Raw genomic sequence first — 20943 nt, 5'->3', positions numbered from 1 at the left:
CTTCAACCACTTAACTGGCATGGTTACATGTAATAGGACCGCGGCCCGAAGTGTTTCAGCGAACAAGGTCGCATCCTGTGTGACTGCGCCATCTGCTGGGTCCCCAGTTTTTGAAGAGGACATCTGTTCTGAACAAGTGCAGAATGGATCTCCTCTGACTTTTCGGACCCCACTGCAGTGACGAGGTGTCTGTGACTGCTGATAGACTACAGAAATTGCGCCCCAGAATGCCCTGCAAACGGCATTCTGGAGTGCATGTGACGAGGACCAAAGTGCGAGGAGGGGAACTATTTGGCTGATCTCTATAAGTTCTGAGGTCAGCTGTAACGGGGGGACTGATCATCAGTCCCCCCTGGCACAGGCTCCTCTGAGCACTACATGTGATGTGTGTCTACTACCAGTGGGGGAGGGGCAAAATAATATGATGCTGGAGGCGGGGTCATATAATAACAAAATTACATTGGTCACAGGGGAGGAGGAGTTGGGGATGTGTTCCAAAAATAGAAGGTATTTCCAGAGGGGTGGTTCACTACTACTACTACTAAGTGTGGGTGTGGTTGTTAATTTTATCATTTATTTATACCCACTGGGTGGTCTATTGCCAATAGTCATTTTATAATGGGGGCCTATGGACATAGGATGGTGATGGCATTTTTTTATCCAATAAAATATTTAAACATATTTTATAACTACATTTGAAACTATATTACATTAAAAAATAATCTGACTGGTTTTGCAGGGAAAAAAATGTCAGTTAAGTGGTTAAAGTGCAGAACACTTGTTGTCTAGTGTCCAGAAGCAGCAACTAAAGCGACAAGTTTCTTCTCTTATTGCTACAGAAGCTGCCAGGCCACCTATAGCAGTGATGTTATGCACCGAGTGACAGGGCAAAAAAATGGTCAGAGGCCAACTGGTCAGGAACAGGACTCAGGAGATAGGCACCAAAATCTCTAGCCCATTAGAGACAGCCGGTATGTTGCTGTATGTTATACTACACATTATGGAGACCTTAGATGGAGAGTGAGGTCACAGCTATTATCAGATCTCTTCCCAAGGATAAAGCTCCAGGGCCAATGGGTTTAATAAAAATTGTTATTATACTCTTCATATGGAACCATCTCCAAATCTAACATGAAGGGGCTCATTCTGATTTAGACGCAGATGAGTGAATTTTTTTTCCCAGAGTCCAAGCAAATTAGACATACGGGGGTAAATTAACTAAGCTCCGTGTTTAGTCAAATTTGCATTCACTGGAGTATTTAGCCATTTTTACAAACACTGGAATTTCCGAAGGCAAAATCGGGTGTTTTTTTTTGTGAGGATGGCCAAATCCGAAGTTAAAATACACCTGTAAATACATATAGAAATAAGTACATCATCGTCTGAACACAGCAGTACTTTCCATAGACAGGAGTACAGGGAAATATACCAAAAATTGTGATAGGTGTGGATCCATATGTTTCTGCCTGTAATTATTAATAAAAAGAGTTAATTAAAAAAAAAATATGTGGCGTTCCCCCCAAAGCATAACTAATCCGGGCTCCTGAGCCAGTCTTGGTTCTAAAAATATGGGGGATAAAACTTGTAGGGGTTCCCTGTATTTTATGAACAATCAATGGGCTCTATGAGCCAGTCCTGGATTTAAAAATAGGGGGGGAAATGGCGTAGGGTTCCCCATATTTCTAAAGCCAGCACAGGATTTAAACTAGCCGGGGTATAACTGCCCAAACTAATCAGCCCAAGCCAGGAATCTCAGGGGAGGTGGGGATCCATTTAAAGGGGTCTCCCCTCCCACGAGAAGCCCAGGCTTAGGTTGAAGCCCGAGGGTCTTCCCTACATCCCTGCCGGTGGGTGCACAGGTAATAGTGGGATTATACAGTATGTGTACTATTGGTTTTTACAGTGGCAATCCAGGTGCCAGAATGCCTGCCCTTTGGCACTTGTGGAACTACACTATACCCCCTCTGTAAAAAAAAACCAGTACTTACACACCGTAGAAAGTAAAGATTTATTACATACTAAACGCATTCACACATATTTACCTTCTACCAGGTGATCAGTGCACTTGTCCAGTAGAATTACCAGGTTTTTCCTAAAACAAAAAATTCAATATCTCCTGGTGTAGCTCTGTCCTCTTGTCCAGTAGAGTTATTGGACTTTTATGCATTGATACAGTGATTGTGAGATGAGTTTTGATTCAGTCGGTACTGTAGATCTGTTGTAATAATGTTTTATTATTTACCTTTAACTTTTTTTAATCATGTTATTATGCATTTTGTTAAACATTATATTACAATTATATGACAATTTGATACATTTATGTAAGTATGTACTCCCTGTCACTTAACAGAGCTCCATATTGATTGTTTAGTTTCTCCACTTTTGAGGGTCAGTTCCTCTTTGGTAGCAGAATTTAAGGCTGGGGTAATTGACATTAATATTGGTTTTATAAACTTTAGATCACGTCTGTTTCCATATAACGCCCTCTAGGTTTACACTTTGCTACTCTGGAGAGAGGTCAGGGGGCTCTGAATGCCAAGGTACCCCCCAACCCTGACTTATCCCCTTCAGTGGCTCTTTAACGCCATACCTAACTGCCAAAAGTAAATTATAGGCCACTTTCCCGCTGTTACTAAATCTACTATTGTTGAAAACATGCTCTGAAATAACTGGTGCTGGAAAACACCATTGGGAACAGGATTAATCGGGAATACTAATAGGCAGTTTGGCTTGCCCTATTCTGTCCGTTCATTCTCATGTGACCTCTTGTGCAGTGCGGAAACTCCACCCATCAGCTATCCACATGCAGCTGATAGGAAGAAGCCATACATAGACTATGTGTGGCAGCTGAGATATCTGTCCGACATACGTTTCGCCTGGAGGATTCTGTACAATATAAGAATATGGTGTCTCTCCATCATCAGATCCCCGATGTCTGACATGAGTTGTGCTACCGCTAACACATTCCCCACATTCTGTACAATATAAGAATATGGTGTCTCTCCATCGTCAGATCCCCAATGTCTGTCATGAGTTGTGCTACCGCTAACACATTCCCCACATTCTATACAATATAAGAATATGGTGTCTCTCCATCGTCAGATCCCTGATGTCTGACATGAGTTGTGCTACCGGTAACACATTCCCCACATTCTGTACAATATAAGAATATGATGTCTCTCCATCGTCAGATCCCTGATGTCTGACATGAGTTGTGCTACCAGTAACACATTCCCCACATTATGTACAATATAGGAATATGGTGTCTCTCCATCATCAGATCCCTGATGTCTGACATGAGTTGTGTTACCGGTAACACATTCCCCACATTCTGTACAATATAAGAATATGGTGTCTCTCCATCATCAGATCCCCGATGTCTGACATGAGTTGTGCTACCGGTAACACATTCCCTACATTCTGCACAATATAAGAATATGGTGTCTCTCCATCGTCAGATCCCCGATGTCTGACATGAGTTGTGCTACCGGTAACACATTCCCCACATTATGTACAATATAGGAATATGGTGTCTCTCCATCATCAGATCCCCGATGTCTGACATGAGTTGTGCTACTGGTAACACATTCCCCACATTCTGTACAATATAAGAATATGGTGTCTCTCCATCGTCAGATCCCCAATGTCTGACATGAGTTGTCGTACTGGTAACACATTCCTCACATTCTTCACAATATAAGAATATGGTGTCTCTCCATCGTCAGATCCCCGATGTCTGACATGAGTTGTGCTACCGGTAACACATTCCCTACATTCTGCACAATATAAGAATATGGTGTCTCTCCATCGTCAGATCCCCGATGTCTGACATGAGTTGTACTACTGGTAACACATTCCCCACATTCTGTACAATATAAAAATATGGTGTCTCTCCATCGTCAGATCCCCGATGTCTGACATGAGTTGTGCTACTGGTAACACATTCCCCACATTCTGTACAATATAGGAATATGGTGTCTCTCCATCGTCAGATCCCCGATGTCTCACATGAGTTGTGTTACCGGTAACACATTCCCTACATTATGTACAATATAGGAATATGGTGTCTATCCATCATCAGATCCCTGATGTCTCACATGAGCTGTGCTACCGGTAACACATTCCCCACATTCTGTACAATATAGGAATATGGTGTCTCTCCATCGTCAGATCCCTGATGTCTCACATGAGCTGTGCTACCAGTAACACATTCCCCACGATCTGTACATTATAAGAATATGGTGTCTCTCCATCGTCAGATCCCCGATGTCTGACATGAGTTGTGCTACCGGTAACACATTCCCCACATTATGTACAATATAAGAATATGGTGTGCATGAAGTGTAATAATAAATGAATATTTCTGTTGTTTATTCTCTTTATTGTTTATTAGTGTTTACACAAAGATAAGATCACACATAGAGCAAAGTAATACGAGTATAAAGGCAATTGTAAAGAGTTCACATAATTTATCTTATGTTGGCAGATAAATGAGAGCAGCAAGATACAGTAGCATCAGATTTCATTCACACAAAAATAGAGCGCTAATATACATTATGATCTCATAGGGTCCTCTTACTAGGCTCACAATCAGCGCTCTCCTATATTTTTCTGCTACGGTTCTAGAAGTTTTAAAACTGTCTGTTGAAAGTCTGTACTTGGCTGTCGCACTGTATACTGCGCCTCTATGATAAAGGGCTCATCAGCATATAGTGTGAAGCACACACGCAGGTGTAGCAGATAAAGGGATAGAGTGTAACTAAATGCTAAACCGTATTATACATAGAGTACTCTAATAATGGGAAGCAAGTGTTGAGCAATGTAGTGTTTGCTCAATTATTCACCAGAATTACCCAAGTTTCTAAAAAAGATTAATCTCTTCTGTGTGAATACTGTTTATTTTAGATGTGGCCCTTCCACTCTAGCTATGGACCATAATATAGTATTGCTAGTGACCAGGAGCGCATTTCAATAAAGCCAACTCCCTAAACTTATTTTGTCCATGACACCATGTATCCGTGCTCTTATATTTACAGATGTGTCCATACACACCTATCAGGAAGTCGCACCCAATAGCAGCGTTTAGCGCACCACGGACTTTGCTACTGTGCCGCGCCAAAACACTAATCCTAAGTACCTACTACACTGTAAGTGAACCAATATGCAAAGCTGAGGAAAAAGTGGCAAAGTTGAGGAAAAAGTTTGCAGTCTGTGTAAGGCGGCTAAAGAGTAAGACAGATCAAATATGCGCCACCCCCGTCATTATTATGGTTAATCTGCGACTTTACATAGATTCCTTTGCAACTAAAAAGCCTGAATCCTAAGTACCTAGTACATTATATGTGAACTAAGACAAAAAATAACGCTGCATGGGAATCTCGCCAGGTATTCCGTGCCATATGGCGCAAGAGGTATAGGTGTATGAGTACACATCTTGATACTATGTCTTAATCAACATATAATGCATTATCGCAACTGTACGTGTTAAAATAAATAAAAAAGTTTTTACGCTTTTATAAACAGTTCGAGACCATTCACAAAAAGGCAGTAAAAGCACATAGGCTGAAAAATCCCTTATACAGTCACCTGTAAGAAGAGAATAACCTATTTCTCTATAAATAACAATGCAACAAAAAACTAACAGGTGTTGGCGCTCACTTAAGTTCCACACAAATATATGAAACGCAGTAAATATGATAGAATATTGTGTTTTCTTCTGTTATATTTGGCCCGTATTCAATTAGCCGCAAAAAGTCGGAATCTGCGATAAAAAGTATTGTGGATGACGTCATTTTGCAAGGTGGAAACTTTTGGCCGTATTCAATTGCGAACTTTTTGCGTACGTGCAAACGCAATGCAATGTAATACACAAAAAAAATTTGCCTCTGAATAGGTGGAGAAAAGAAGTGCAAAAGCTCTAATTCGGGGTGCATACGTGGGGAAACCACTCAGCACCCTTGGGTCAGACCCCCAATGGATAACTGCCTCAAAAAAAACAATAAAAAAAGAGAGGAACACCCCAAAAAAGCACTTTGAAAAAAAAAAGGGCGAAAAGGTGCAAAGTGGGGGGAAAAACCTTTTGGGGGGTCGGCAAGTATGGTGGAGGTGTTTTTTTGATTGCAGGTGTTTGCTTGAGGTGCGTTTTTTAAAACTTAACTTTAGCGACATTAAACCATGCTTGCACCCATTTTCATGTACCAGAAATTTGACAAGACTACTTATTTACACTCAAAAAAACTGCTTAATGCTATTACAGGCAATTGACACTACTTAAAGTACCCCAAATAGCTTTATTAGGGCTATTCGGGGGAATGTACATTGATCCCCAATGTTAGTGCATCTTTTAGGGTGTCACGCTGATTACCCCATTTCTGACAGCACTTTTCACCTGGTTTGCATTCGCCGAGTTGCGTTTTCGAGTCTTTTGGAATTGAATACGGAGAATAGCGAAAAGTTTCCATGGCCAAAACACGCAATGTCGGCGGACAGTACCGCATGCGAAAAAGTTTTGCGGGTGCAAAACTAATTGAATACGGGCCTATATATGAGCAAACTACTCTTTAAAGAGGAAGAAGAATACTAGAAACAGAGTTGATCATATCATTTAATTTCTTGGACTAAGGGCCTGATTCAGCATGGATCGCAATGGCGATCGCAGCTGCGAAATGGCACGCAACGCAGCTACGAAAATATGCTAATGTCTGCCACAGCCGGCATAAAGACGCCGACTTCTGCTTTCTCACATATGTCCAACCTCGCACTTCTGCATAAACATCGGAACCATCGAAGCACATTGGCCCGTCACGCACATTACAGCAGGTCTGACCAGCCGCAGATATTGCAAGTCTCGTCGCACGCAATGAGTACTCAAGGTGCGTATGCCATCGCAGTGACTAATTTATGCACGCCCATACAAAGGCGTTGAAACGGACCGACACGCCTGCCTTTCTCCAACCACTCCTCCGTCACCACCCCCCAAACGCTCACAGCCTGTCACTCTGCGTAGGATTTCTTTGTGCGTGGGTCATCGCAGTGCGATCACCGTGCACGCAGTGCATCTTATAGGCATGTGCAATGGCTAACAATCGCTCAGTTGCGATCCATGCTAAATCAGGTCCTAACAATCATATTTACTGCGTTTCATATATTTGTGTGGAACTTCATGGAGTTCCAGATCATTATTACAATAAGAGACATTTTATAAAGAGTGGTGGCTTCAGAGGATAGCAGCTTCCCTACACACATTAAAGGACACTAGTTAATTTACTTAAGTGAGAAATTAGCTAACACAAAAAAATAGCTCAAGCTTTGCAGACACAGTATAGGAGCGAATATAAATTAAAATATGCACTTTTTCAATGCTCTCTTATGGCAACGAGAGTTATAGGTTTCAAATTTTCAAAAAAATGTCACAGTAAAAAATAAAACAAAAATTAGATATGGAGTTTGTTTTTGTCAAAGTGTTCTCAACAAATTTCTCACACTCATGGTTTACAAAAGTGGAGATGTTACCCAGAGCAACCAATCAGATTCTAGCTATCAATTTCTAGATATACTAGATAAATGAGAAGTTGAATCCGATTGGTTGCTATGGAAAACATCACTTTTGTAAACCTGCACTTTAGTAAGTATACCCTTCAGAAGGAAAATGTGAGTTCTCTGGTGTAGAAGTCCTGAATTATTTCTACACTTCCTACACTCTGAGCAAGATTACTGCTTATCTTCTGCGTGTATTCTCTGATGTCGGACAAGCTTAGACTGGGTTTTCAAACACAACCCACACGTCATGCACAGAAACGGCTTTGTTCCCGAGTGAATCTTCTGATGACTATTAAGATGTGATTTACTGTAGAAACATTTCTCGCATTCAGAGCAAGTATATGGCTTCTCTCCCGTGTGAATGACATTGTGTCTGTTCAGGTGAGACTTACTACTGAAACTTTTCCCGCATTGGAAGCAAGGAAAGAGTTTCTCCCCTGTGTGAGTTCTCTGATGTTTAGTCAGATGTGATCTACTGTTGAAGCACTTCTTGCACTCTGGGCAAGAGTAAGGTTTCACTCCTGTGTGAATCCTCTGGTGCACAAAGAGTCCCAGTTTACTTCTAAAGCATTTGCCACACTCGGAGCAACAATATGGTTTCTCACCCGTGTGAATTCTCTGGTGCACTAGAAGTCCGGAATTAAGCCTAAAACACTTCCCGCACTCTAAGCAGGAAAATGGTTTCTCTCCCGTGTGGCTTTTTAGGTGTAGAACAAGTTCGGACTTGTGTCTGAAACATTTCCCGCACTCTAAGCAGGAGTACGGTTTTTCACCTGTGTGACTTTTATGGTGAAGGTTGAGCGCTGAAGTATCTCTAAAACACTTTTCGCACTCTGAGCAGGAATATGGTCTTTCTCCTGTGTGAATTTTTTCATGGCATTTAAGATGTGACTTGGTGTTGAAACACTTGTGACATTCGGAGCAAGTATACGGTCTCTGTCCCGAGTGAAGTCTCTCATGACTGGTAAGGTGGGTCTTACTGCTGAAACATTTCCCACACACAGAACAAGTAAATGGTTTCTCTCCGGTGTGAAGTCTTTGATGCCTATTAAGATGCGTCTTACTGGTAAAACATTTCCCACATTCGGAACAGGAATACGGTCTTTCTCCTGTGTGGGATCTCTGGTGCTCAAAAAGCCGAGAATTATTTCGAAAACTTCTCCCGCACTCCAAGCAGGGAGATGGCTTCTCCCCTGTGTGACTTCTCTGATGCAGGACAAGTTCCGAATGGCTCCTAAAACATTTCTCGCATTTGGAGCAAGAAAACGGTCTCTCTCCTGTGTGAATCCTCTCATGCCGAATAAGATGCGACTTACAGTTAAAACGTTTCCCACATTCAGAGCAAGAATACGGTCTCTCTCCGGTGTGAATGCTCTCGTGCCTATGGAGATGTGACTTGCTGTTAAAACATTTCCCACATTCAGAGCAGGGCCAAGAATTATTTTGAATGTGGTTTCTTTTTTTGCCCGTTTGTTGTCTAAAATCGCTCATCCTATTACCGAAACATTTCTCACCACTGTAAGATCCAGATTCGTTCTCTATATGAGCAGATGCATATTGTGCATAATTAGTTGGTGTATAAAGGTCAGCGTTGATTAAATGCTCTTCAGCAGATGACACTGATTCCTCCTTAATATAAGATATATATTGTGTATGATCTGTGGGTATATAAGTGTCAGTGTGCTTGAGGTCTCCTCCATCACATGTGCCTGGTTCCTCCTTAGTATGAGATGTATACTGTTTTTGATATGTGGGCGTATAATTGCCAATGAGATCTCCTCCATCACATGAGACTAGTTCCACCTTAATATGAGTAGATTTACACTGTATATGACCTCGGGGCGTATAAATGTCAGTGTCTATGAGTTCTCCTCCATCACATGATACTGGTTCCTCCTTAATATGAGTAGATGTATACTGTGTATGATATGTGGGTGTATACATGTCAGTGTCTGTGAGGTCTCCTCCATCACATGAGTCTGGTTCCTCCTTTATATGTGTAGATGTATACTGTGTATGATCTGTGGGGGTATAATTATCAGTGTTTGTAAGGGTTTCTCCATCACTGGAGACTGGTTCCTCCTTAATATGTGTAGATGTATACTGTGTATGATCTCTGAGTGTGTAAATGTTAGTGTGTGGAAGATTTCGGTCTTCACATGAGCCCAATTCATCCTTAATATGACCAGATGGATCTCGATATAGCTCTGTTGGGAAAAAATGTACAGAGGTTAGATATATAATTTAGCAACCAATCCTCTCCTAAAAAAGTAGTGACACCCCCACTCCTCCCACCAACAGTACTATTTATTTACAAAGGGATAATCTGTCCCACATACACAGACATGATTGTCTTTAAATGTCCTCTTACCCAGTGATATGAGAGGCCGGTGATTCTCCATAATCACGTCCTCACGTCCTTGTACAGACCCCTGTGTCCTTCTATATACTCCCACTCCTGCATGGAGAAATAGGCAGTGGCATCATCATGCCTTACAGGAACCTGACGCAAACAATGATACAGTCATCACCCAGACACATCCCCTGGTCTTACTGTATAATGTCCCATTCCCAGTAGACACATGTCCAGTCAGCAGTTGAACGATCTTGCTGATGAGTTCTAGGAACTTGTGTTCATTGTGTCTCATGTATCAGTGAGTAAGTTGGAGGTATTGTGATGGGCCTCTGGGTCTGCTTAGTCTTCTTGACACACAGGTTTATTGGCGTCCCACAATCACCGAAGTAATGCTGTAAATTAAAAGAAATTTTTACTGCGATATACAAACTAGACTTCCCTATGTTAATAATTAGGATATAAAGGATGTCACTGTGGCATTTCCACAATTCCTCAACCCACTATGCATGAAATTCATAGTGATGTTCATAAAATAGAAGAATATAGAGCTCAAATATGTGGGCCATCGAGGTGGACGCATTCTACATGGGCTCCTGGCTTTTGTCCTATATCTACTTCCATTAATGCTACGGGCTTCTTCAATTAGTTCTGTGCATCAGGATAAAGAAAAGATTAAAGCCGGGAAGAAGCTAGGATCCTATGGCTAGGTATGCCCCCCCCCTCCCCGCCTCTTGGCATTACCAAACCATAGGATCCTAACTCCCAGATTAGGAGTGATTCTCCATTCCTCCTTCCTATGACAGGCTAAGATTCTGGTGGAAGCCCTTTTCTACATCCTTGGTGCAGTGCTTTCTGCTCCACTGATACCGGCTGTGGTTACATTCCACCGCTCAGGTGACAATTCGGACCTACTGCTGACCTTAGAGAATGGGACTACGTGGGGTCTATCCTCCCGGCCTGCTGCCCTAACCTGTTATATACTTGCACCCTGAGCCATCCTTGACTGCCGTTGGATCCCGAAGTCTACCCTTACTCTAATATTCACCTGAGGTATCAGTGGTGGACACATCAGTTTGCTGGTGCCTGCCATGGCCGTATTCTAGTGCCGGACGCCTCAGCCTATCTACTACATTACTGGCCCTGTTCTCCACTGGATGACTGCTTATAACGCCCTGCAACAGCTGCCATTGCCTTCCTGGTTCACTCCATTGACTGATTCTTTAGACAGCCACCCGCAGTGCAACAGCTAGCTTCCCTCAATCTAAACAACTGTGCTTCTGGTTTGTATTATGTACTGAATGGGCAATGAGCGGCCATCTGTGAAACTACTTGTGAATCCTGATTTCAGGAGCTCCTATGGCTGGTGTGTGGGGGCTGTGCCTTTCACTTCCCTTCCAGATATCCTGCGGAGTCCTCCCATTGCCTACACTTGGCACTGTGGCATGACAAACTCCAACTACCTTGCCTGCATGGACTCTCTGAATTTTGTTTGCCCAGTGGTGTCACCTTGGGGTGCCCAGTTTCCCAGCAACCCATTCTGTAGACTGGACTCCATTGACTTCTCCATGATGTTCCTCAGACCCTCTTTGCTCCAGTGTTTCCCAGGTAAATGCTACCTCTAGAGCCTGCCTTCCTGTTCGGCTGTCACTGACAGGCACTGGACCCTCATTTTTTTTCGTCTAGTCTTCCTTCTAGCACCCTGCACCTATCACAACTCATGCAGTTCCTCTTTCCTGCCAGTGGTGTCACTCGCTGCTCTGGAGCATCTAGCACGCACAGCAGATTCAACAAACTACTTAAGCAGTTTGTGTGAAGCACCAGAGCAGAGAGCAACACCCCATGCAAGAAAGAGAAACTGCGTGACTTTTAACAGGTGGTGGGTGCTAGAATGAAGACTATTGGTCTCTTACACCACTCAGGTACTGCCCATGTTTCCTCTCCTTCTCTGTTACTGATCCTCTTATTTCAGCCCCTGGACTGTACTATCCTCTTCCCCTGATATTTACCTGCCACATCCTTCTGCAGTGGTATCCGGTCCTCACATACAGGGAGCGACTGCTCACCTACTGGTGCAACAGGTCTCATCTGTCTGTTGTGCACTTTTTACTTGACAGCTTTACTTTTATGTATACCTTTGCCTTACAATAACATTCTGTATTGGGTATTTTGTTCCTTTTGGCTCATCTTACCCCCAGAGCGCTTTCTTTTTTTAATGAAAAGATATTTGAAGAAAACTACTTCTGCTAAAATGGGTAAAACTAAACATACTCCCCTACAATCTCAGTCCAGGAGGTCTAACCCATCTCCCCCCTCACCCATTCTCCCTAATTGGGACGTCAAACCGCCCTCTGTGCCTACTACTCTTGTGGCTTCCACAACCAACGATGCAGCCAAGGTGATGTCACTTATTATTATGACTGTTAGAAGAGTCTGTCATTGCCTCCATAGTTTCCCATTTAGATTCTACTGCAAAACAAGTTACCCATCTAGAACAGAGACTTAGTGATGCAAAGGACCCCCTAGTCACTGACCAAAACTTTAATCTTACTGACCAAAACTGTGCACGATATGGTTGAGATGACTGACCTAGAAAATCGTAATAGGAGAAATAATCTTTGTTTTCTTGGTATTCCAGAATCGGTTATGGGTCTTAACCTTTTGCCTTTCACCAAGTCGACCTACCTTGCCGCACTGGGGGTAACTTTATCTTGCACTACCAAGCTCTTTGTATTGGCCCAAAGCAAGCAGGCATTAACCAGCGACTAGTGAGGCACAGAAGAAGCTAGAGAAGGAAGAATGGTAATTTTCCTGACAAAGAAGCCCTTATTTGAGCCTCAGTAAAAGAAAGCAGGTGTACTCTCATTTAAAAACCCTAAATCCTGATATTTATTTTCTACAAGATGCCCATTGATGTTTCACTCAAAATATGTCCCTCAAAGACTCTTGGATTGGGGAATGCATCAGCTCTCCTCCTCTCTAAAAAAAGGGGGAAGTATCTATAGTCTTTCACAAATGATTACAATATTCTATCCAAAATACAATTATGGATCCTGTGGAACCCTTTATGCTCCTCGACATCACTAATAGCAGGGATCGACAAGTTTTTCTAAAATCTAGGACCCCGTTTAAAGGTCCAGGAGCCAGACCATCATGTGCAACCAAAATATATAAAAACTTCTATAGATCAGAAATGCTCCTTCAATGACCCTCAGGCTTCCTCAAATGCCATCAGACCCACTACATGTTCATTTTCGGGATCTAATTATTATTATCAGTTAGTTATATAGCACACACATATTCCGGAGCAGTTTACAGAGAATATCTAGCCATTCACATCAGTTTCTGCCCAATTGGAGCTGACAGTCTAGTTTGTACACAAACACACTAGAGTTAATTTTTATGTTGGGAGCCAATTAACCTATTGGTATATTTTTTTAGGAATGTGGGAGGAAATCAGAGTATGCAGAGGAAACCCATGCAAGCACAGGGAGGATATACAAACTCCACAGTTTTGGCCAGGTGGGAGTCAAAGCCAAGACTTTAATGCTGTGAGGCAGTAATGCTAATCATTACACCATCTGTGCTGCCCGTGCAATTCATAGTATGCCACACAGTAGTGACCACAAATCAAAGTATGGCAAACAGTAGTGATTCCAATTCATAGTATGCCACACAGTAGTGACCCCAATTAATACTATGGCACAGCCTAGAGCCCACCATTTCATTGTATGCTGCTCACCAAGCTGTCCGTAATGTCCATTCTGTCAGAAGTACATTTTCCCAATCAGATTGGTCGAAAAACCTTGACTCCATTTTATTTACTCAATTTGCAACTGGTAAGACTTTCTTTATAAACTACTAAGGTCTGTGTCGTGCCTAACCATGCTACTATATTTCCCAAATCAAATACTCAAAACTCTTTCCTACTTTTGTTCTGAACCTACTGGGAGATGTTCCTGTACTTTGTCATAGAGGCTCTCTTCCCATCACTGTTTCCTCATTTTTAAGACTGGGTCTAGTATTTGCTTAAAATGTGGCTGCAATAATGAATTCTGTTTCAATTGCATGTGGGATTGCCCATCCATCAAACATTTTTGTAGAGAAGTGCAACACTATGGGGCAGATTCAATTAGGCGCAGGACTTTCCGTGCGACTGCAGCTCTGTCCTGAGCCATTCAATTACTGCCAGCTTCCCCACACGGTGAGCCCCAGTGGGTGCACTTAACATGGATTTTTCTTTGCAGTCTCAGGAGCTGTAAGGAAAATCTTCATTACATGCACTCTCTGGGGCTTACCACACGGGGTAATTCCACAGCTCCGGGGCACTTAACCTGGGAGCTATGAGTTAATGCTTGACAGTCATGGACTAACCACGAGTGAATATTGCAAAGTAATCCTCATCACTGTCATACCTATCTTTCCTTCTCTACCTTCTTCTGTGCCTATATAAATCTTCCAGGTTACTCCGCTTCCTGCTTCTCCTTAGCTCATTCTCTATTTCTCACACAGGTGTTATAATTACTGATGAGCAATATACCTAGGTACCTACTCCTAACACCCAGCAAATCCCAGTGATCACAGCTCACACTGATATGAGGTGTTATTATTATTAGAGGAGAAGAGACTGTACAGTGACATAGGGCCAAATGTAATAGGGTGAGAGTCTGGAAAATATGAGCGTATTCACATACTTTTTAAACTTGGCCAATAAAATAGAGACCGAGAACATTCAAACTCAAAAAATTCTCACGATTTAAGCTCTCATCCAGATATTTTCCCATTTTGAAGATACAACTCGACCAATGTAATAGTGTGAGAGGTTACTGCTAAACGCTCAAATTTTCTAAATTCTCACCCTATTACATTGTCCCATAGTGATTAATGGCAGTTCCCTACACATACGTTTGTTATAGGGACACAGAGACTTTCTACCTGGTTATTTTGGTAGTGTCACCTTTTTAACAAAGAATTAACAGCACTTGTTATGGGACTCAGAGTTTTTAGTACCTGTTATGTGTTGGAAGATGTTATTCCTCCTCATATATAACTATACAGTCCCCTTCCCTCTATATGTAAATAATATCACATATCAGTATGTGCTGGTGGAATTGTTATCCCTTTTATTAACCACTGTACAATCTCCTCTCCTCTATATAATAATAATAATACCACATATCAGTGTGCGCTGGGAGCTGTGTTATTTCCCATCATATATTACTGTACAGTTCCCTCTCCCCTATATAATAATGCCACATATCAGTGTGTGCTGGGAGCTGTGTTATCCCCCTCATCAAATATCACTGTACAGTTCCCTCTCCTCTATATAATAATAATAATAATACCACATTATCAGTGTGTGCTGGGAGCTGTTATCCCCCATCATATATCACTGCACAGTTCCCACACCTCTATATAATAATAATACCACATATCAGTGTGTGCTGGGAGCTGTTATCCCCCATCATATATCACTGCACAGTTCCCACACCTCTATATAATAATAATACCACATATCAGTGTGTGCTGGGAGCTGTTATCCCCCATCATATATCACTGCACAGTTCCCACACCTCTATATAATACCACATATCAGTGTGTGCGGAGAGCTGTGTTATCCCTCCTCATACATCACAGGACAGTCCTCTATATAATAATACCTCACATCATATGCATTGTGTGCTGGAATCGGTCAAATCCCTCTACCCATCCCACTGAACATATAAAACTCTACTACATAATAATAGTTCAATATCATACAAAACATTACCTGCGTCTTTTCACGTTTCACAATATAACCCGGATGTAGGTGTCGGTCCACCAATGGTGAATTTCAGAGCCACTCTCCAGTTTCCAAAATGGCGCCCGAGAGAGTCTGTGGATACGCCCCCTCGGCAGCGTCTCTATGTACACGCTGTGGCTGCATGTTCGATATGGGTCTGAGAGACTATCACAAAATGGCCGCCGCTTGGCTGTATCGAGTATAATGCGCTAATTATTTTTAAGCATCACATTTGCCCATTTACATATAACCCTAGTCTGCACTTCAAGAAAATGGTTGTCTTTTTTTTAGATGGGACAAATATTATTATAATTTATTATTCATTGTATTCAACATATGCTTCCTCTACCTTACTGATTGTATAAGAGGTATAACCATGAGAGTCAGTGGTTCATTGAAATAATAATAATAATAATTAATAATAATTCTTCTTTTCTCAGCATTCAACTGTGATGTACATACTTGTCTCTTCACTCTCTTGTGATGCTGATGAAGCCATGTGTAACATGGGAAACGTGTTAAATGTTATATATTATGTTGTGTCACCGACTTGATATTTATTTCTATTGTTATACAAGCCTAAAGTTCAAAATTAGCACTGTGGGGTTTAAGGAACCGGCGTGTTTTTCAGTGATTTTGCCGCTAATGTTAAAGCTGCAATTGCTTATAAAACCAGCCTGGTAACTAACTGCCACTTTAAATTTATCAGCCAAACAACCTATTAGATAATTCCCTGTGCCTGCTATTTTATAATCAGTACCTCTCTGCTGTATATGTTGTCTGCATTGGGTGACTGGAAAGGACCTGTAATCCACTTATATTGCCTAAATGCGAGTCGCGGGCACCGGGAGATTCCTGCGATGTAGTTGCATTAAGTTAAAAAAAGGAAAAAAACGACCAGGTATTGCTTTTTAAGTTGCTGCTTTAAATCCACATCCTAAATTGCCGGATTTGCGTCGGTGTCTGCAGTTGGCAGGCTATCACATTTGAAGTGCAAAGAACGGAAGAGATTACAGTACAGAGAGTGGGGTGCAAAGTATTGGGGGCCAGGCCTGACAACGAGCCGCAGCCATGGCTCAACACAGAATTAACTAGCCCCAATTGCCAAGCTGGCTTTCCCACACCCCCTTATGGTGTGGCTATTCCTCCTTTATACTGGGGCCCAGAATTTCTCATGGTGGCCCTGTGCTTTCCCGAACACGGCCCATGAGAAGTGTCTTTAAACAATACATGTCTGGCCTCTGAGAATTCTGGGCTCGGAACCCTGTTTGTAAGTTGTAAGAGCTTCCATCCCCTCCTGTGCCCTCTTGTAGGAACAGTTGACATGTACGATATATGGCAATTCTATTCATACAGGGATATTCAACTCGCAGTGTTGTGCCCCTGTGCACATCATCACAATTTTCAGTAGCCAAACATGGCCATCGTTGTTAATTGAATTGACCGTTACACAGTCCCCTTAGCGATGGCCGCTAGTTGATATTAAACTCCTGCAACTTATGCCCACCAACATTGCAGATTTTACTTAGTCTCCCATAAACGTGCGCAGGTAAATCTTCCAGTTTACTGTAATTGTCGACAATGTTCGCATTCGTGCACAACATCAAGAATTGAATCACCACCCCCCCTTTGACACCTGTTGCCTTGTGCAGAATAATTCACTAATGTAGACATTTTTGCCTCGTTAATAGCGATGCTATTTGCGCATTATAATTGAAGTCATGCAAAGACAGTGCATCAGTTAAAAGACTGTCCTAGCTATGACTTCCCTCATTAAAACATCCTTCACCACTTGTTTTTGAGCAGAGACAGTGGTATTTATACTAGGGATGCATACAATCCAGCCTGCCAGGGAGTCAGCCCCCATTATCTGCAGAGGGGACTGCTGTTTTCTATGTTTCTTATCTGAATGCAGGTGAAAAGTATCATGGTCATTTAGAAGTTGGAGTGTCCTTAAGGTATGCCCCCTTTTCATCAGTGTAGTATATCACACCATAGTACCCCTTATACACTAGGGGTGTGCACCGGCCACTTTTCGTGTTTTGTGTTTTGGTTTTGGATCTGGATCTTTCTTCGTGTTTTGGATCTGGATTGGTTTTGCCAAAACCACCCTTCCGTGTTTTGGGTTCTGGGTTTTGTGTTTTGGATCTGTATTTTTTTTTTAAAAAGCATAAAAACAGCTAAAATCACAGAATTTGTTGGTTTCTCTGCTCCTATGCTATTATTAACCTCAATAACCTTAATTTCCACTCATTTCCAGTCTATTCTGAACACCTCACACCTCACAATAGTGTTTTCATGTCCAAAAGGTTGCACCGAGGTAGCTGGATGACTATGCTAAGCGACACGAGTGGGCGGCACAAACACGTGACCCATCTAGGAGTGACACTGCAGTGGCAGACAGGATGGCAGTTAGAAAAACTAGGCCCCAAACTGTACATAATGCAAAGAAAAAAAAGAAGTGCAAGATGGAATTGTCCTTGGGCCCTCCCACCCACCCTTATGTTGTATAAACAGGACATGCACACTTTAACAAATCAATCATTTCAGCGCCAGGGTCTGCCACACAACTGTGGCTGAAATGATTGGTTCGTTTGGGCCCCCACAAAACAAGCTGGCAATTAATGTGTCCCTGCACAAACTGGCTCTACGGAGGCAAGATGTCATCCTCATCCTCCTCATCCACCGATTCCTCACCCTCTTCAGTGTGTACATCCTCATCCTCACAAAGTATTAACTCGTCCCCACTTGAATCCACCACCACAGGTCCCTCTGTACCTTCTGGAGGCTGGTCTCCCTGGAAGAGCTGATAATTCATTTTGATGAACATCATCTTCTCCACATTCTGTGGAAGCAACCTCCTACGCCTTTCGCTGACAAGGTTCCCGGCTGCACTAAACACTCTTTCGGAGTACACACTGGAGGGGGGGCAACTCAGGTAAAATAGAGCCAGCTTGTACAGGGGCCTCCAAATTGCCTCTTTTTCCTGCCAGTACAGGTATGGACTGTCTGACATGCCTACTTGGATGCTGTCACCGATGTAATCCTCCACCATTCTGTCAATGGTGACAGTATCATATGCAGTGACAGTAGACATGTCAGAAATTGTTGCCAGGTCCTTCAGTCCGGACCAGATGTCCAAACTTGGTCCTGCCTGCCCTGCAACACCGCCAGCGGGTTGCTTAGGATACCTAAGTTTTTTCCTGGCAGCCCCAGTTGCGGGAGAAAATGAAGAAGGAGCCGTTGACGTGTCACGTTCCGCTTCAGCTGACAGTGTGTTCACCAGCAGGTCTTTGCACCTCTGCAGGCTTGTGTCGGCCGGAAAGAGAGACACCACATAGGCTTTAAACCTAGGATCAAGCACGGTGGCCAAAATGTAGTGGTCTGATTTCAACAGATTGACCACCCTGGAATCCTGGCAAAGCGAATGAAGGGCTTCATCCACAAGTCCCACATGCCGAGCGGAATCGCTCCGTCTTAGCTCCTCCTTCACTTTCTCCAGCTGCTTCTGCAAAAGCCTGATGAGGGGAATGACCTGACTCAAGCTGGCTGTGTCTGAACTGACTTCACGTGTGGCAAGTTCGAAGGGCTGGAGAACCTTGCACAACACGGAAATCATTCTCCACTGCGCTTGAGTCAGGTGCATACCCCCTCCTTTGCCTATGTCATAGGTGGATGTATAGGCTTGTATGGCCTTTTGCTGCTCCTCCATCCTCTGAAGCATATAGAGGGTTGAGTTCCACCGCGTCACAACCTCTTGCTTCAGGTGATGGCGGGGCAGGTTCAAGAGTGTTTGCTGGCGCTCCAGTCTTCGGCACGCAGTCGCTGAATGGCGAAAGTGGCCAGAAATTTTTCGGGCCACCCAAAGCGTCTCCTGCACGCCCCTGTCGCTTTTCAGAAAATTCTGCACCACCAAGTTTATTGTGTGAGCAAAACATGGGACGTGCTGGAATTTGCCCAGATGTAATGCCCGCACAATATTGGTGGCGTTGTCAGATATCACAAATCCCCAGGAGAGTCTAAGTGGGGTAAGCCACTGGGCGATGATTTCCCTCAGTTTCTCTAAGAGGTTGTCGGTGGTGTGCCTCTTACTGAAACTGGTGATACACAGCGTAGCCTGCCTTGTAACGAGCTGGCGTTTCTGAGATGCTGCTACTGGTGACGCTGCTGCTGTTGCTGCGTAAGGTGATACATCTACCCAGTGGGCTGTCACAGTCATATAGTCCTTAGTCTGCCCTGTTCCACTTGTCCACATGTCCGTGGTTAAGTGGACATTGTGTACAACGGCATTTTTCAGGACACTGAGGACACTTTTTCTGACGTTTCTGTACAGTCTCGGTATCGCCTGCCTAGTGAAGTGGAATCTAGACGGGATTTGGAACCGGGGACACACTACCTCCATCAATTGTCTAAATCCCACTGCACTAATGGCGGATACCGGACGCACGTCTAACACCAACATAGCAGTCAAGGCCTCAGTTATACGTTTTGCTTCAGGATGACTGCTGTCGTACTTCATCCTCCTCGCTAAGGACTGTTGGAGGGTCAATTGTTTAGTAAAAGTAGTGGTGTTCCTACTTCCTCTCTGGGATGATGAACGACTCCCAGCAGCAGCAACAGCAGCAGCGGCAGCAGTAGGCGTAGCAATGCAGGATCCTCCAGAGGAATCCCGGATAGGAGAGTCAGTCATGCCAGTGACATGGCCTGCAGGACTACTTCCGATCCTGACTAAGGAGGAAATTGACGAGGAGGGAGTTGACGGTGTGGTTTGCAGGCGCTTGGATACAACAGGACAACGGGATTTAGGTGTCCCTGGACTGCTTACGGTCTTAGCCAAAGTTTCTGAACTTGACAGTAACTTTTTATGAACGCGCTGCAGGTGCCGTATAAGGGAGAATGTTCCTAGGTGGTTGACGTCCCTACCCCTACTTATTTCACCTTTACATATGGTACATATGGCAAGACAGTTGTTGTCCGGATTTGGATAGAAATATTGCCAGACCAAAGAGGTGGAATGTTTGGTCTTCTGCCCAGGCATGACCGTGATGGGCTTTTTCATCCCACGGACAACAACTGTCTCCCCCGGAGCCTGATTTAAACAAACCACATCACCATCAGAATCCTCCTCGCCAACTTCCTCCTCAGCGCCAGCTACACCAGTATCCTCATCCTGTTGTACTTCAACAGTGACATCTTCAATTTGCATATCAGCAAGTGGACTGTGGGTGCTCCTTTCAGCACTTGCAGGGGGCGTGCAAATGGTGGAAAG

At 43.3% G+C, this 20943-nt stretch overlaps 1 protein-coding gene across 1 annotated transcript; it reads right to left on the bottom strand.

Annotated features, from left to right (window-relative positions):
• Window positions 1-4400: 4400 nt before the first annotated feature.
• LOC148500720 (uncharacterized) lies at window positions 4401-15728 on the bottom strand. The gene is made up of 4 exons (XM_088451337.1): window positions 15663-15728; window positions 10094-10287; window positions 9911-9997; window positions 4401-9746 (listed from the first exon to the last, which is right to left on the bottom strand). The coding sequence occupies exons 2-4, from the start codon at window positions 10185-10187 to the stop codon at window positions 7711-7713; spliced, it is 2217 nt and encodes a 738-aa protein (XP_088307463.1). The 5' UTR covers window positions 10188-10287; window positions 15663-15728; the 3' UTR covers window positions 4401-7710.
• Between the last annotated feature and the right edge of the window lie 5215 nt (window positions 15729-20943).

The sequence above is a fragment of the Taudactylus pleione genome, unplaced genomic scaffold (genome assembly GCF_031769625.1).
Source record: "Taudactylus pleione unplaced genomic scaffold, aTauple2 ptg000547l, whole genome shotgun sequence".
In the NCBI taxonomy this organism is placed as follows: Eukaryota; Metazoa; Chordata; class Amphibia; order Anura; family Myobatrachidae; genus Taudactylus; species Taudactylus pleione.
This window is presented reverse-complemented; position numbering and strand designations above follow the sequence as displayed.

What these genes read in the sequence shown, in the direction of transcription:
- LOC148500720 (XM_088451337.1), bottom strand. Translation starts at nt 10,187, where the DNA reads ATGAGACACAATGAACACAAGTTCCTAGAACTCATCAGCAAGATCGTT. An exon ending in TGGGAATGGGACATTATACA is followed by an intron (nt 9,998 to 10,093) that starts GTAAGACCAGGG and finishes TTCTCCATGCAG; the next exon opens with GAGTGGGAGTATATAGAAGG. An exon ending in CCGGCCTCTCATATCACTGG is followed by an intron (nt 9,747 to 9,910) that starts GTAAGAGGACAT and finishes TTTTCCCAACAG; the next exon opens with AGCTATATCGAGATCCATCT.